Source organism: Carassius gibelio, chromosome A15 (assembly GCF_023724105.1).
Source record: "Carassius gibelio isolate Cgi1373 ecotype wild population from Czech Republic chromosome A15, carGib1.2-hapl.c, whole genome shotgun sequence".
Classification (NCBI taxonomy): Eukaryota; Metazoa; Chordata; class Actinopteri; order Cypriniformes; family Cyprinidae; genus Carassius; species Carassius gibelio.
In genome coordinates, this window is record NC_068385.1 from 7,940,812 (window position 1) to 7,955,859 (window position 15,048).

At 40.6% G+C, this 15,048-nt stretch overlaps 2 protein-coding genes across 5 annotated transcripts in view; one reads left to right on the forward strand and one right to left on the reverse strand.

Moving 5' to 3' along the window:
* LOC128029077 (guanylate cyclase soluble subunit alpha-2-like) overlaps positions 1-15,048 on the forward strand; it is a 174,570-nt gene that overhangs the window by 68,124 nt on the left and 91,398 nt on the right. The window lies entirely within an intron of this gene.
* LOC128029075 (glutamate receptor 4-like) overlaps positions 1-15,048 on the reverse strand; it is a 77,342-nt gene that overhangs the window by 12,287 nt on the left and 50,007 nt on the right. For all 4 annotated transcript variants that reach the window (XM_052616550.1, XM_052616549.1, XM_052616552.1 and 1 more), the window contains exons 12-13: positions 14,589-14,787; positions 4,962-5,209 (exon numbers count right to left, since the gene is read on the reverse strand). In XM_052616550.1, coding sequence (XP_052472510.1) covers positions 4,962-5,209; positions 14,589-14,787 — 447 coding nt within the window. The remainder of the gene's footprint in view (positions 1-4,961; positions 5,210-14,588; positions 14,788-15,048) is intronic.

The following is a 15,048-nucleotide window of genomic DNA, read 5'->3' on the forward strand; positions in this document are numbered from 1 at the left end:
TATTTAATCTTAAAAGTCTTTAGTCTAATGCGAGTTTGAATATACCTTTACAACCATACTAAAAATGACAAAATTGTATTAACCACAGATTTTTTGTTTGTAAGTAGAATTGACAGCCGCTAAGCCCCGCCCACTATTTTAAACCCCGCCCATATACAACACGTACAAGTTACACGACAAAGGGTCAAACGGTTTCTATTTCTGCAATGTCGTGGCTGAAAAAACAACCTCCAAACTATGACAATGCTAATTCTAGATAAAGATTGTGCTTTATTTAATCTTAAAAATCTCTAACGTGAGTTTGAATATTTGAAATAGCTCCGCCCACACGGTCTTCTGATTGGCTGTAACATTTGATATATTTTTTGGCGTCTCATGTAAAATTGCATGGAGTCTGGTATTACAGAACGTCCCATACGAATTGAATTTCAAGCTTCTATGAACACTGTAATTTTCAGCAAAATGTGAAACAGAAATTGAATGTTTTTCTTACTATACTGACATTGCAATGCATTTTATCTGCTGTTTGTCATTGAAATAAATTGAACAGCGGCCAACCATTTGTGTGCCTGCATATCAAAACGGACATATTTCTAGTGTAAATGTAGACTGAAGCAAATTAAAATGTTCAGTCGGATGATTTCAGAAAGCCACATCAGAGGGAATAAATGAGAGCGAGAAACAGATGTGAGAGAAACATCCTCAGTGTTTCCACAAGCGTGTCATATCTGATGAAGAAAGGATGACATGAAACACTATGCTGCAGCGAAAAAAGGCAATCGTCAACAATTTTACTACCACAGTGTGACATTTATGATTTGTGAGACACGAAAAAATGTAGGGCGGGATTTTAATTCAGAGTGAACTGATAAGTTCATCAAATAAATTGGATTGTGTATTAAGAAAGTAAACAGTGTCAGATATGATTTCATATTGACTTTTAATAAGTTACATCTGCTTGCACTGCAAAACATGATTTTTCTCACTTAATATATTTGGCAATTGTAAATATATAAAATCTTTAAGATTCATTTCCTTCAGAAATTAAGTCTGAAAAAATGAATTAAAATTGAGTTTTTGCTTAAAACAGGAACTAATATCTGTTAGTACAGTAAGAAAATGATCTTGTTTTTTTTTCTTTTGAATTCAATATATTTTTCTTACACCACTAACAGATTTATTTAACCATAAACTCACTTAATTTAGAAATTATAAAAACATTTTTTTTTCAGAAAACAAGACTTAAAGGGGTCATGAACTGAAAAAAATATAAATTCCCGTAATATATTGTCATATTTGTTCTATAAAAATATCCAAAACATCAAATTTTCCTCGTTAGCCTTAAAACTGCTTCTATTGAAGCCAATCTGCCAAAACCACAGGTTGTGTAATGTGCCACTTTATGATGTAATAATGTGGCTCAACGCAACGCAGTGACATCACTGCCTGTTTAGCTCCGCCCACCGAATCACGCATTTAGTGTGAGAGAAAAAAACCTAGAAACCAAAGGATACAGATGCTCCAAAACAACAAGACGCTATTCAGAGCCAAGATGTGGAAAAACACAGTCATTGCGTTGCGAGTAACTGTTATTAATACGTGCTCACTATTGCGTTGTCTGTTATAACAGATTGTTTGAGATGTATTTAGTATTAATGTGTGCATCTGTGAAGAATGTAAGCTGTCAAACACACAACTGATGGCAAATCAGAGCAGTGGTCAGCATCGGATGAGGAGGTCAAAACAAGACAGAAAATAGGCTGTGACTTTTAAATTATGATGCAGAAATCTTGATAACTACATAAAATAATGTTAAAAAAGTCAGTTCATGACCCCTTAAATATCATAAAACAAGATAAAAACACTGAGTAAGAAAATCATGTTTTTGCAGCACATTTACAAATGAGTTTCACTGGTGCACCATAATTGTAGGATGTTTTTAGTTAATAATTCGTCTTTTGGATGTTATTATATGAAGAGAAAATATTTTGTATTGTACATACTGCATGCTTCATACGCGATTTAAACCCAGCAGGAAGTGTGCAGTATATACTATGTACCGTGGTACGCCAGTATTCACATCCATTATTTTGTTTTTCAGGTCTGTGTGGAGACTCAACCTTTCATCTAAAATCTCTGCGGGAACTGTGCAATTAGTTTCTTCATGGGAATGGATTTGCTCATCAATGGATGCTCTGCAGTGAATGGGTGCCGTCAGAATGAGAGTCCAAACAGATTATAAAAACATCACAATATTCCACAGCACTCCAGGACAATCAGTTAATGTCTTGAGAAGTGAAAAGCTGAAACAAATCCAGCAGCATTAAGTTGTTTTTAACTTCCATCTAAAATACAAGTCCATAATAATGCTTCCTGTGGATTATTGTGATGTTTCTATCAGCTGTTTGTACTCTCATTCTGACGGCACCCATTCACTGCAGAGCATCCATTGATTAGACACTGATACAATGCTACATTTCTACAAACCTGATGAAGAAACAAACTCATCCTGATCTCGGATGACCTGAGGGTGAGCACATTTCGGCAGATTTAAATTTTTGGGTGAACTGTTATTGTCAGACATGCGTGAGATTTCAGCCGAAGGAGATTCTGTCTATTAGTGTCAGTTTTAGACTTACAGCACAATGACAGGTTTATTTTATTTTTTTTTGCAGTGGATGTACGATTGTAACTCAGAATCTGTAAACGCCAGCAGCTTGTTTATAACTGTTCTGAAGGGGTTAACGTTAGGGGTCAAAGGTCACAGTGCTGAGATTAGTTTGCTGAACTGGCCGATAGCAATACAAGGAGCTCATCAGACACAGAAACGATCAAGTGCTCTCTCTTTTACCCTCAGGATGATCCGTGATCTCAGACGGTCAATAAAATCTTCTCAGGCAGAACTGAAGCTCCACACAGGTCAAAAACTGACCTCAGATCAGAACGCTCATTAAAACTCATTTCAGCTGACGCACGTCATAACAGCACATTATTAAAATTAATTCTGTGTATAGACAACATGAATTAACATTTACAACACATTACTTTGAGTGAGCAGCAGATTTCTGAAGATCATGTGACACTGAAGACTGGAGGAATGATGCTGAAAATACAGCTGTGCATCAATTAAATAAAATACAGTTTAACAGATATTCACATAGCAAATAGTTATTTTAAATTGTAATAATATTTCAGAATATTGTGATTTTTTTCTGTATTTTTGAATGAATGTATGCAGACTTGGAGAGACTTCTTTCAAAAACAGTATAAAATCTCCACACTTTTGAATGGTGGTGTATACAGTAATGTGTCCCGATGCGTAATATTCAATAAGAGGATATTTATGTTCGGCAGTAAATGTTAGTTTCATGTTGTCTTTAGAAATTTTAAGCAACTTTAACATCCAGAGGATGGCGTGGTGTGAAACATGCTGATGGTTTCTGCAGGAACAGTGAAAGAGGTGAGAAATAATACTTCAGGATGAAGATGTTAGACAGGATACAGGCTTGATGAAAGAAATGAGCAACATATGAGGCACGCGTTTACCTGAGTGCCGCTTCTGTGGAGGAAGAACAATATTAAACACACACACACAGCACTGTCTGTGAGCTCAAACGCTGATATCTTGTGGGATACAGGAGATATTTTGTCTTTACTAATAAAATAAAATGAGCACTACAGCGAAATAGTAAAAGTAAAAAGTCTTTTTGGTTTTGTCATTGTGTTTGAAGAGTGTTTTTCATTTTAAAAAGTTATAAATATTCATATAACTTAAACTTTCCATCTTGCAATTCTGAGAAAGAAGTCTTGGAAGATAAAAAGTCTTATAAGGTTTTATTATAGAAATGTTAAACGACTGACAGTATTTATAGTAAAGCAAAACTTTACCTAACTTTACTGAAGTATCTACATTTTTTTAGTATCTCAAAATAATTTGCATTTTCGACATATTATGCATAAGAAAGTAAGAGTGAATGTGTACATATTTTAAAATGAAAATTATTTGCAAATAGTTCAAATTGATTTTTTTCTTTATTTGCTTAAATCCATTTAAATCATTTACTTTCTTAACTCATTTTAAGAAATATTATTTTTCATTCCTACAATATCCATTAAACTATTAAATTAAAACTACAACCGTAAAAAAAGTTACATGCAATAAAACTTAAGTGAAATACAAAAACAAAAAAAATCATTTTTTATTATTTTTTTTATTATGTTTTTTTTTTTCAGATATTTGCCAGGACTACATTTCTTATTTTAATTTAAATTGATGTACTAAAATAACTAAAAAGAAAATTAATTTAACACTACAATAAGGTTTCATATGTTAAAATGAGTTACCTATATTAACTAACATAAACAATATTTGTACAGCATTTAACTTATTAAATTTATTAAAGTTATATCCATCAACAATAGTCAATATACTATAGTATAAACTAATATGCTAATTATTTTTTATTATCTAACAAACAGAGGCTAGTATATTCTGCAAAATATATATTTTCATTGTTAGTTCACGTTAGCTAATGCATTAACAAATGAGACCTTATTGTGAATCTTACCAAAATGAATAAAAACTATATAGACTTTTTTTTTTTTATTACTAACACTTCTAAAAAAAAATGGCTAAAATAAAACAGAAAGCATAAAAAATCATAACTATTTTAGTATGTCAAGGAAGAGCCTATTTCATTTATCATGATAGATGGAGCCCTTTAAAATATATAATGTATTTAAATATATATTATCCATAGAATTGCAATGCAAAGCATCTGTATATGTGTCCACCAAGATATCACTGCATCACAGAGAGTACCGCGGGTGAAAACTGAGAGAAGGACAGAACAGGCAGAGAGAAAAGAGAGGAAGACAGAAACAGAGAGAGAAGCACAGCAGGGTGGGTGGAATACTATAACAGCGCTGTGATTGGTCGGTTGTTATAATACTCCACCCACCTTAGCTGCGATCCTTTGGGCGTGGCCACACCGTAGCCCTTGGAGTCCAGATTCCCTCCGACCTTCATGGTGTCGCAGGGCTTGCGCTGCTCCGTGTACTCGTTCATGGTGGACTCCAGCAGAAAGGCGTATTTCCCTTTGGACTTGCGCACGCGAGCCACGCCCTCGGCCGTCGTCTTGGTGAAGACCGTGGGCTCGGCCGACTTCATGAAACTCCACATTTTCTCGTACACCGCAATCTTTGACCTCTAGAGGGCGCAGCGAAAAACATGCAGTGAACACTGGGATGCTGTCGGTCACGAATGCTTTGATTAAATCTGATTCACATCAATCTCAAATATACTGTTTGTACACTGAATAAACCCCTGGTAAAATATACGGTAAAAAACGACAGCTGAAGTTATACCGTAAAAAATACAGTTACACTGTTTTAGGTTTAACGGTTTTACCTTAAAATGTGCAGTTTAATACTGTAATTTAACTGATATAATATGAATATACCAACTTATTGAAGTGCTGAAGTGTGTTTTGTACCTTTCTAATACACTGGTAAAAAAAAAAAATAGAAGAAGAAACAATTATTTTAAAGAAAAAAAACATCAAATTCAAAAACTAAATTTGAAATTCTGGGAACGTTAGTTTACGTGGAATTTTACAGGAAATTACTGTAAAAAATCTGTTTTGTTTTTTTTTACCGTTAAAATCACAGTCATTTTTTACAGTGTAGATAGTGATGCATAAAAACTAATAAATAGTCAGTCACTGTCCTGAAATAAAACTCACATTCCAGTATTATTTTAGTTAATATTTGAAAATAATTTTCATTAATATAAGGGATACTGATTCTTTGTTTTCACTTAAATTTTTGTACAAATTTTATCAATTTCGTTTGTCATTGTTATTCGTTTTCTTTTATATGTCTATACCGTTTTTATAAATTTTTATTTATTAGCTTTAGTATATTTAATTTGAGTTATTGTAGTACATCAAGTTAGACTAACCTTTTTTATTTTTTATTTTAATGAATATGTATTTTATATTAAATAGCTAAAAGTTTTTTAATGGTTTTTGTTTTAGTTCATTAATATAATAACCTTGTCTTAAACAGTGCAAAGGCGTCTTTTATCATTCTCATGTTTTTCTTCGTTTTTTGTTTTGTTTTTGCAAGTAATTGACTCATTATGTAATAGTGCAAGTAATATGACTACAATTCTTGCTCATTATGCTAATATATATACATGCAATATTGATATGTGCCCACCAACGCTGCATTTATTTAATCAAAAATACATTAAATATTGTAAAATATTTTTACAAATTAAAATGTTTTTTATCTATGTGAATATCATTTGAAATGTAATTTATTTCTGTGATCAAAGCTGAATTTTCAGCATCATATCGCCAGTCTTCAGAAATCATTCTAATATGCTGATTTGCTGCTCAAGAAACATTTCTGGACAATTTTTGTGTTGAAACCCTGATGGATTTTAAATTCCTGGATTGTTTAATAAATAAAAAAAGTTCAAAAGATCAGCATTTATTTGAAATAGAAATCTTATTAACTTCATAAATGCCTTTAATGTCAATTTTGATTAATATAATGCACCTTTATTCAATAAAAATATACATTTCTGACACCAAAATGTATTAAGTAATGGCAACTCTCACACATTATAACAGATCCTATGTTTCAGATCTTGTGTTGTCAAGGCTTTGCTGTTAATAAGACGGATGGGTCTAATATGGCTGAAATGTGTGTGTTTGTCCTATGAGATTTCATATTTGACATGCTGGTATCCCAGTGTGTCTTGTACTTGATCATCTGTGCCTCTTTTACACACAGACTTAGTCTTAAGCTGCAGAGTGTGAGAGGAAAGCAGCGAAGCGTGACGGACAACCGGCTCATTATAATGTTCGTCACGTTCAGTCTGGAGCGCTGTTGTGCTCCGAAATAAAACATCACCCACTCCTTTGACAAACCTGTACTCAGACACAAACGCCCCACAACAAATGACAAACAAACTCACGCATTAGTCCAAACCCAACGGGACGCCTGACATTTACTTATTCCCACAGTTATAACAGAGCGAGACAGATCAGATTTTATATTGTTGCAAGATGTATCGTTGCATATTCTGCTTAATAAGCTTGCATTTATTTGATTAAAAAATACAGTAAAATCAGTAATATTGTGAAATATTATTACAATTCAAAATAACTGTTTTCTAGTTGAATATAATGTAAAATGTAATTTATTCCTGTGATTCAAAGCTGAATTTTCAGCATCATTTCTCCAGTCTTCTGTGTCACATGTTCCTTCATAAGCTGCTCCGTTATCATTGGTGCTCAAGTATTAATAATGGTTATTATTAATTGTTGGAAACAGTTAATTATTGATTTTTGATTTATAGAAAATTCTAAAGAACAGCATTTATTTGAAATAGAAATAACAAATGTATTTACAGTGACTTTTGATCAATTTAATGCATCCTTATAAAAAAAAAAAGTTATAATTTCTTTATGAGAACTAAGAAATCGTACATACCCCAACTTGTGAATGGTAATAAATCACAGTTTCCATAAAAATATTAAATTGGAAAAACAGTTTTCAACATTGATAATAATCAGAGATGTTTCTTTATTAAATGATTTCTGAAGATCATGTGACACTGAAGACTGGAGCAATGATGCTGAAAATACAGCGGAGCACATCACAGAAATAAATTACATTTCACAATATATTTATATAGAAAACAGTTGTTGTAAATTGTAAAAATATTTTACATTTTTAAACTTTTTCTGTATTTTCAATCAAATAAATGCAGCCCTGGTAAGCAGAAGAGATTTATTATGAAATTACAAAATTTCATTATTCGTTCAGTATATATTATATATCAAATCTCAACTGCTTGATTGCTTGCATCGTCACAAAATATAACTCTATTATCGCCCAGCTCTTAAAGCGACTATAATGCACTATATTATTAACATTAACATCATGGTTCCCTTTCGAAGGGAACTTCGACAATACGTCAACGACGCTATGGGGAACGCCTCAGGTGTGACAGGTGTCTGAAATCAAATATCAACTCACAGCAATCATGCTGACCGGCGACAGCCGTGAATCATCAGCTTGAATGATGAGCGTGCGACCTGGATATAAAAAGGGCGCCTTGAAACCATGACAATATCCTTTTCGTCTTCAGGGACTGTTTTGTCTGATTTAAACGTCTGCTTACAGCGAAAATGAAACGCACATCTAAGGCAAGTCCTAAAAATTTCGTGAAATGTGCTGACCCGTGCCCAAGATATTTGTCGCCGGGTGACACTCACGAGATGTGTGTGTACTGTTTGGGTGAAGAGCACGCACGGGATGCTCTTGAGGGAGCGTCCTGTGCAAATTGTGAGCGTTTTCCCATGAGAACGCTCCCCTCTCGTCTGGCTCTCTTCTCGAGGGAAGAGAGTTCAGCGTCTGGTCCTCGCGGATCGGGTCCCGCTCGTGCCGAGGCAGAGCGGCGACACGCTTCATGGGGCTCCCAGATGGAGCTCGCTGACAGTCTCGAGGGGGGCGTTAACCTCTCGGACGCGTCATCGGCTGACGAGAGTGAGCTGCAGGGGGATGACGGAGACTTTTCTCCTACTAATACTGCAGCGAGTGCTCTTCAGGCCGGGCAAGAGATGGCTGAGGAGGATGATTTAGATCCTCAACCTCGTCAGCCATCCTGCCCCGTGTACGCAGAGTTGGTGGAAGTTATGGAGCGCGCCACTGACAAACTTCAGTTGCCATGGCGGCGCGCTCAGGGAGAGATCGTTCGCGGTCGTTTGGATGATCGGTTTCTCCCTGAACATAGACCACCAGCTCAGCAGAGCCTTCCATTCCTTCCTGATCTCCATTCAGAGATCGAGAGGGCATGGAAGAAACCGTACTCTGCCCGTATTCATCGACATCAGCAGGGTAACTTCGCTGATGTTGAGGGGATCGGTGAGTACGGTTATGTGTCGATGCCGCCCGTTGACGAGACGTTTGCGAACTATCTCGTTTCTGGGCGGGTGTCGACACTAAAAGCTCCGACTCTGCCATCCAAGCTCCTTAAAACCACGGCTCGCTTGAATGGCAGAGCGTACACGGCAGCAGGTCAGGCTGGTGCTGCCCTTCATACCATGGCAGTGCTCCAAGCCTACCAAGCTGACCTGCTGCAGGATCTCGACCAGGGGGCAGGGCTGTCCCCTGAGGCGGTCGCTGAGTTGCGCCGGACCACAGATTTGTCCCTCCGGGCCACTAAACAGACTGCTGCCGCGATCGGCCGATCGATGGCGGCGATGGTGGCCACAGAGAGGCATCTGTGGCTCAACTTGGCTGATATCGGGGAGAAAGAAAAGTCCCTTCTCCTTGATTCACCAGTTTCGCCTGCTAAACTTTTTGGCACCTCCGTTGAGGCGGTGGTTGGGAAGTTTAGGGAGGCGAAGGCGCGCTCGGCTGCATTTAAGACCTGTATACCGCTGAGATCCGGGCCCCAGCCCAGGCAGGCGGGAGGACCTGGTCCGTCTTGGTCTGAGGACCGTAGGCAGGACCAGAGGTCTAGTGTCGCCTCTCGTGCCCCCCCTCCATGGAGGAGTAGGACACAGAGGAGGCGAGCCTCCCGCAAAAAGAGGGACTTAAGGGAGGTCATTCAGCACAAGCGCTGCAACGCTCAGCGGAAGTAGGGTCTGATCTCCCTGGAGGGCTTTTTCTACCAGCCCTCTCCCTCTTCTTGACTCCCCAGGCATTTACGTTACACCAGCCCTGGGGATGGGCCTTATGATGAGAACTATGTTCTGGTGGGCCGCCGTAGCAACTGGTTGATGTGAGCGCCTCTTTTAGGCATGTAAAAGTGGTGGACCCCAGATTCATTGAGAACTCTCTGGCGAGTCTTCACTCTGCACGCCGCAGGTGAACTTTTGGTTTGTAAAATTCTGTGTGTATAACTAACACTGATTGTATTTCTCTACAGACCCTGTTCCCTGTATAGACCTAGGGGGTCATTCTTAGAGGAGAAATTAAAGTATGGACTTTAGGGCCCTGAAGCCTCCCCCAGTTGGTGGCTAGAACGAATTAGGAAGAAGCTCAAAGAAGATTTGGCTTCTGTGCTGAGTATGTGATGGCCTTCCTGTCATAACATTTTATATGCGTGGTGGGCCACCGCTCATTTCTGTTAGCCTCAGGGCTATTAGCCACCCAGAGGGTAGAGTAGACCTAAAGCAAAACTTTTTTGCTTTAGGTTTAGACTGACGCTGGCGCTTCAGATAGATCTTCAGATAGATGTCCTGCCTATCGGTTTGTGACATTGGTATCCTGAGTACTCGCTCCCCTGAGCTCTGTTGGGTTTCAGTAGGTTGAGTGTTTTCACGGCCTCTCAATCAAGTAGGCTGTGGCTCCTCCGAGCCCTCAGGTAGATCTATGCTTGTAGGTCGGCCCTCATCCGGGCCGCCTCTGTAGCTGGCCTAGGCTATGCTAGGGATGTTGGAGGCGTGTTGCTAAGTATAGCTGCCACATTCATTATGTGTTAGGCTTCCTCCCCTTGATTTCAGCCTCCTCCCTTAAATAGGAGTTGTTGGCCAAGGCCCGCCCCTTTCTCTGCATTCAGGGGTGATAGAGTAATGCAGGGTGGTAGCTGAGGTAGGATCAGTCTGGCAGGGTTAGGCCATCTTTCGCTCTGCGAAGTGAGAGTTTGTCAGACCCTGCCGAACAGAGATGTTTTTGGGCCTCTAGAGCTGGCTCCACTCAGCCCGTTGAGCTAATCGCTCGACCGATGGGTTGAAGTGGGTTGGCTTGCAATTTAGCCCCCCCGCTCCCCTAGGCTGGGCGCAGGACAAATCCCTGTCACCCTTTGGAGCCACTTGCAGGCCTGTTCCCTGTCTAACATTGCAGGGGCATATGGTTGTTACTCCCCCGCTAACTCAGGGTAGTTTTGAGTAGTCCATTCTCAGCTCTGTATGTATCTACCTCACACCACGATGGCTCCGGTTGAGCAGGGAGTTCTAAACTACATTCCATTCCGGTTTTTGAACTCCGCTCCCTTTGAAGCCAGAGCATTGCCATGGGCTGATGCCTATGCATTTAGTAGGTAGGCCCCTAATGGGGCCTCCACTAGGCAGAATGGCGTATGTTGTACTCCCCTGCTATAAGGGTATTGCTATTTGCTGAGTACACTGCCTCTGGCAATGTGATTAGGTACCAGGATGCTGTAGCAACAGATTTCTGCCGCAAAGGCTGCAGTTGGGTAGTAGGCCCCAGCAGGCCTCCTTGACGGAATAGCCCCCAATAGGGCTCCTAGGCCAGCTCACCTTCGATGGTTGGCCCTGGTAGTTCGGGCAGAAGGCTCACTGCTGATTAGTAGGCCTTAACAGGCCTCCTCTGAGGTGGGTCGCAACATTGTGGAACATACACTTGGACAAAACTATAGGAAAAGTTTTTAATAGTATGGTTCCAGCAGTGTTCGGTAAAGTAGCAGAATAGACTCGCTATCAGCTAGCAGGCTCGCCCAGGCCTCCCTGTTAGGCGAGTCCCCAGCAGCAGTTACATCCAGCTGATTAGACTGTTTCAGGTAGTAGGCCTCTTCAGGCCTCCCTGAAGGTGGGCTCCCACATTTTGTGGTAGTCAGGTAGTAGGCTTTACTAGGCCTCCCTGAGGGTTTAATCCCACATACTGTGGTTACTAGGTGGCAGGCCCCACAGGCCTCCCTGGAGTTGAATTCCCGCTTCTTTGAACTGTCAGGCAGTAGGCCTCATAAGGCCTCCCTGAAGGCAAAGCCCCAAAGACAGTCAACTGGACTGCCAGTCTGGCTCACTATCAGCTATGGTTTTCAGGTAGTAGGCCTCTCCAGGCCTCCCTGAAAGTAAGCTTTCCTGCACTGTTTATCAGGTAGTAGGCCTCACTAGGCCTCCCTGAAGTTGAGCTCCCACATACTGTGGTTGTCAGGTGGTAGGCCTCACCAGGCCTCCCTGGAGTTGAGTTCCAAATGACTTTCAGTTTCCACTTAAGGTGGTTATCTGGTAACAGGTAGTAGGCCTCTCTAGGCCTCTCTGTAGGTGAACTCCCACATATTGTGGTTATCAGATAGCAGGCTTCACCAGGCCTCTCTGAAAGTGAGCTCCCACATACTGTGGTTGTCAGGTAGTAGGCTTCTCCAGGTCTCCCTGGGAGTAGTTTCACGGTGATGCTGGGTTTCGTAAGCTAGTGGCCACTTACTTTCAGTTTAGCAGTCCTTATCAGGCAGCTACTGGAGGTGAGTTTGCGCCCTGGCTCGGCTCAAGTTTTTATTCTCTGCTACGGGTTCCCTCCTGGAACCTTTTTTATCCTGCTACAGCCTGGTTGCCTACCAGGTAGATCTTATGCTCCCCTCACTGAGGGTCAATGTGAGTATGTGGTCTCCTGAGTCTGGTCCGTCGGTCGTAGGCCTCTCATGAGGCCTCCCAGTTAGATCAGTCCTAAGGCCCTCACAGGCCTCCTCAGTGTTTTTGAAACACAAACACTGGGTAGATCCGTGGATCGAGTAGAGAAACTCCCCTCGCTGGCAAGGGTTGTAAAGCACTACGCTGAGTCATACTCTCCAGGATATCCCGTCTCTGAGATCCGGGCCGAGTGGTTCACTGCCTGCTCCGCAGTTCCTCGGGCTGGATGCCTTCCTAAAGGCAAGTGTCCAGAGGCTCTGTCTTCGGACAGACAGGAAGTGGCCAGTCTGTAGTGTCTTATGTAGTGACACCAGGTCAGGCCTGCCTGGTGGCTTTTCAGGTGGTACATTCCCCTGAATAGTGACTGGCTGGGGTTCCCTCGGGTTCCCTAGCCACATTCCCTAGAAGGGACCCCTTCTAAGAAGTTGAAGTTGTGGTCCTAGGCCCTTGAGCAGGCCCAGGTAGACCTTTCACTAAACTATGTTTATGGAGGTTTTCTGTGGTATCATATAGCTTGGGCTATGACCGTAGGGAGTGCTGTCACTGACAGCCCTGTGTGACCTGAGGGTGAGTGGTTCTAGCGTTCACTGAATGCTGGTTCTGACAGTTGTCACTGCCATTGGGCATGCACTCCCTTTAGCATGGCGGCGTGGGTATTTCGTTCCCCATAGCGTCGTTGACGTATTGTCGAAGTTCCCTTCGAAAGGGAACGTCTCAGGTTACAAATGTAACCTTGGTTCCCTGAGAACAGGGAACGAGACAATACGTCTCCCAGCCATGCCTCAGGGTCTGCCTGCCAAACAGTCCCTTCAGACGAAAGGATATTGTCATGGTTTCAAGGCGCCCTTTTTATATCCAGGTCGCACGCTCATCATTCAAGCTGATGATTCACGGCTGTCGCCGGTCAGCATGATTGCTGTGAGTTGATATTTGATTTCAGACACCTGTCACACCTGAGGCGTTCCCCATAGCGTCGTTGACGTATTGTCTCGTTCCCTGTTCTCAGGGAACCAAGGTTACATTTGTAACCTGAGACGTTTTCTCTAAAGCTACTTTGAAACAATGTGAAATAATTGTACTTGACTTTGACTAGATTGATAGAAAGAATGAGAAAATATGTGAAATGGGCTCATGTATGAGTATGAGACGGGCTGGAAAAGAGATGGAGAGAGGGAGAGAGAGACAGGTTAGTGTGGATTGAATGAGAAAATATGGCGGAGAGAGTGTGACAGGTCGGTGGAAACTGAATAGCAGTGTATTTGAGAGAATGAATGTTTTCAGTGTAGCATCACACCATCTGTGAATGTCAACAGGGAGACAGAGACAGAGACGGAGTGAGATGCATGCAGCGCTGCTCAGCTAATTAATGAACAGACCATTCATTCAGCTCACGCCGATGCTCTCTCAAATTACCCGTCTCTCTCTCCACCTATCTGTCACTTTGTCTTTGCTCTCTGAGTAAATTGCTTTTTCAGCTCCTCTCCCGTCTCTCTAGGTTTGGCTTTTATACTCTTTGGAGTCTGATTAGATTCCTGATCTGTTACTGTGATGTACATGTCAGTGTGGCCTGTCTGTCTTTGGAAGCCTTAAACTACAAAACAAGCCCAAACACACAAACATATAAACTACAGTTCGGAAATTTGGAATTATTACTATTTAAAAAAAAAATAATTAACATCACTCTCTTCTGCTCATGAAGGCTGCATTTATTTGATAAAAAATACAGTAAAAATAGAAATATTGTATAATATTTTTTCAAGTTGAAATAACTGTTTTCTATGTGAATATATTGTAAAGTGTAATTTATTTCTGTGATGCACAGCTGTATTTTCAGCATCATTCCTCCAGTCTTCAGTGTCGCATGATCTTTCAGAAAAATACTAATATACTGATTTGCGGCTAAAGAAACATTTCTGATTTCTGATTCAATATTTTTGCGGAAATTGTGCAAATTCTTAGAAATTTGATTCTTTGATGAAGTAATAGGTAATAAAAATAAGAAATAAAAATCTTTAGTAACATTATATATGTCTTTACTGTCACTTTTGATCAATCAATTTGATGCATTCTTGCTTTTCTTAAATAGTATTCATATAGCATCTTATAGATCTCCACCAGCTGACACAATTCTACCACCACAGGGTAAATCTAAATGGATTTTCTGTTTTATTATAACCATTAATGTCGTTCTCTCACCCTAAAGAACTCTTTGGTGGAACCCGAATCAAGCGTCCCGTAGCCGATTTCTGTCTGTTTGGCGAGGTCTTCTGCGCTCTCGATAGGCGACACCATTCTCTCCACGGTGAGGAAGGCGGCCAGGTTTGCCGTGTAGGAGGAAATGATGATGAGGGTGAAGAACCACCAAACGCCTCCGACTATACGACCAGACAGAGACCTGAGAGACACACAGAGACACAGTTAAAAATCACAACACATCAATTCAGACTGTCATCATGCCTCCATCTGATTACATCTGGTTCATTCCGAAGACATCATGCAGCATGAAATAACTCATCTGTAAGCTGCTGTTTCCATTTTGTTGACACACAATCTCCAATTTAGGAAAGGTTTAGAGACTGATTGCACCAGTGCTCATTTATTTAGAGCCTTCCAGCATCAATCAGACCTAAAAAAAAACATGCACAAAGCACTGAAC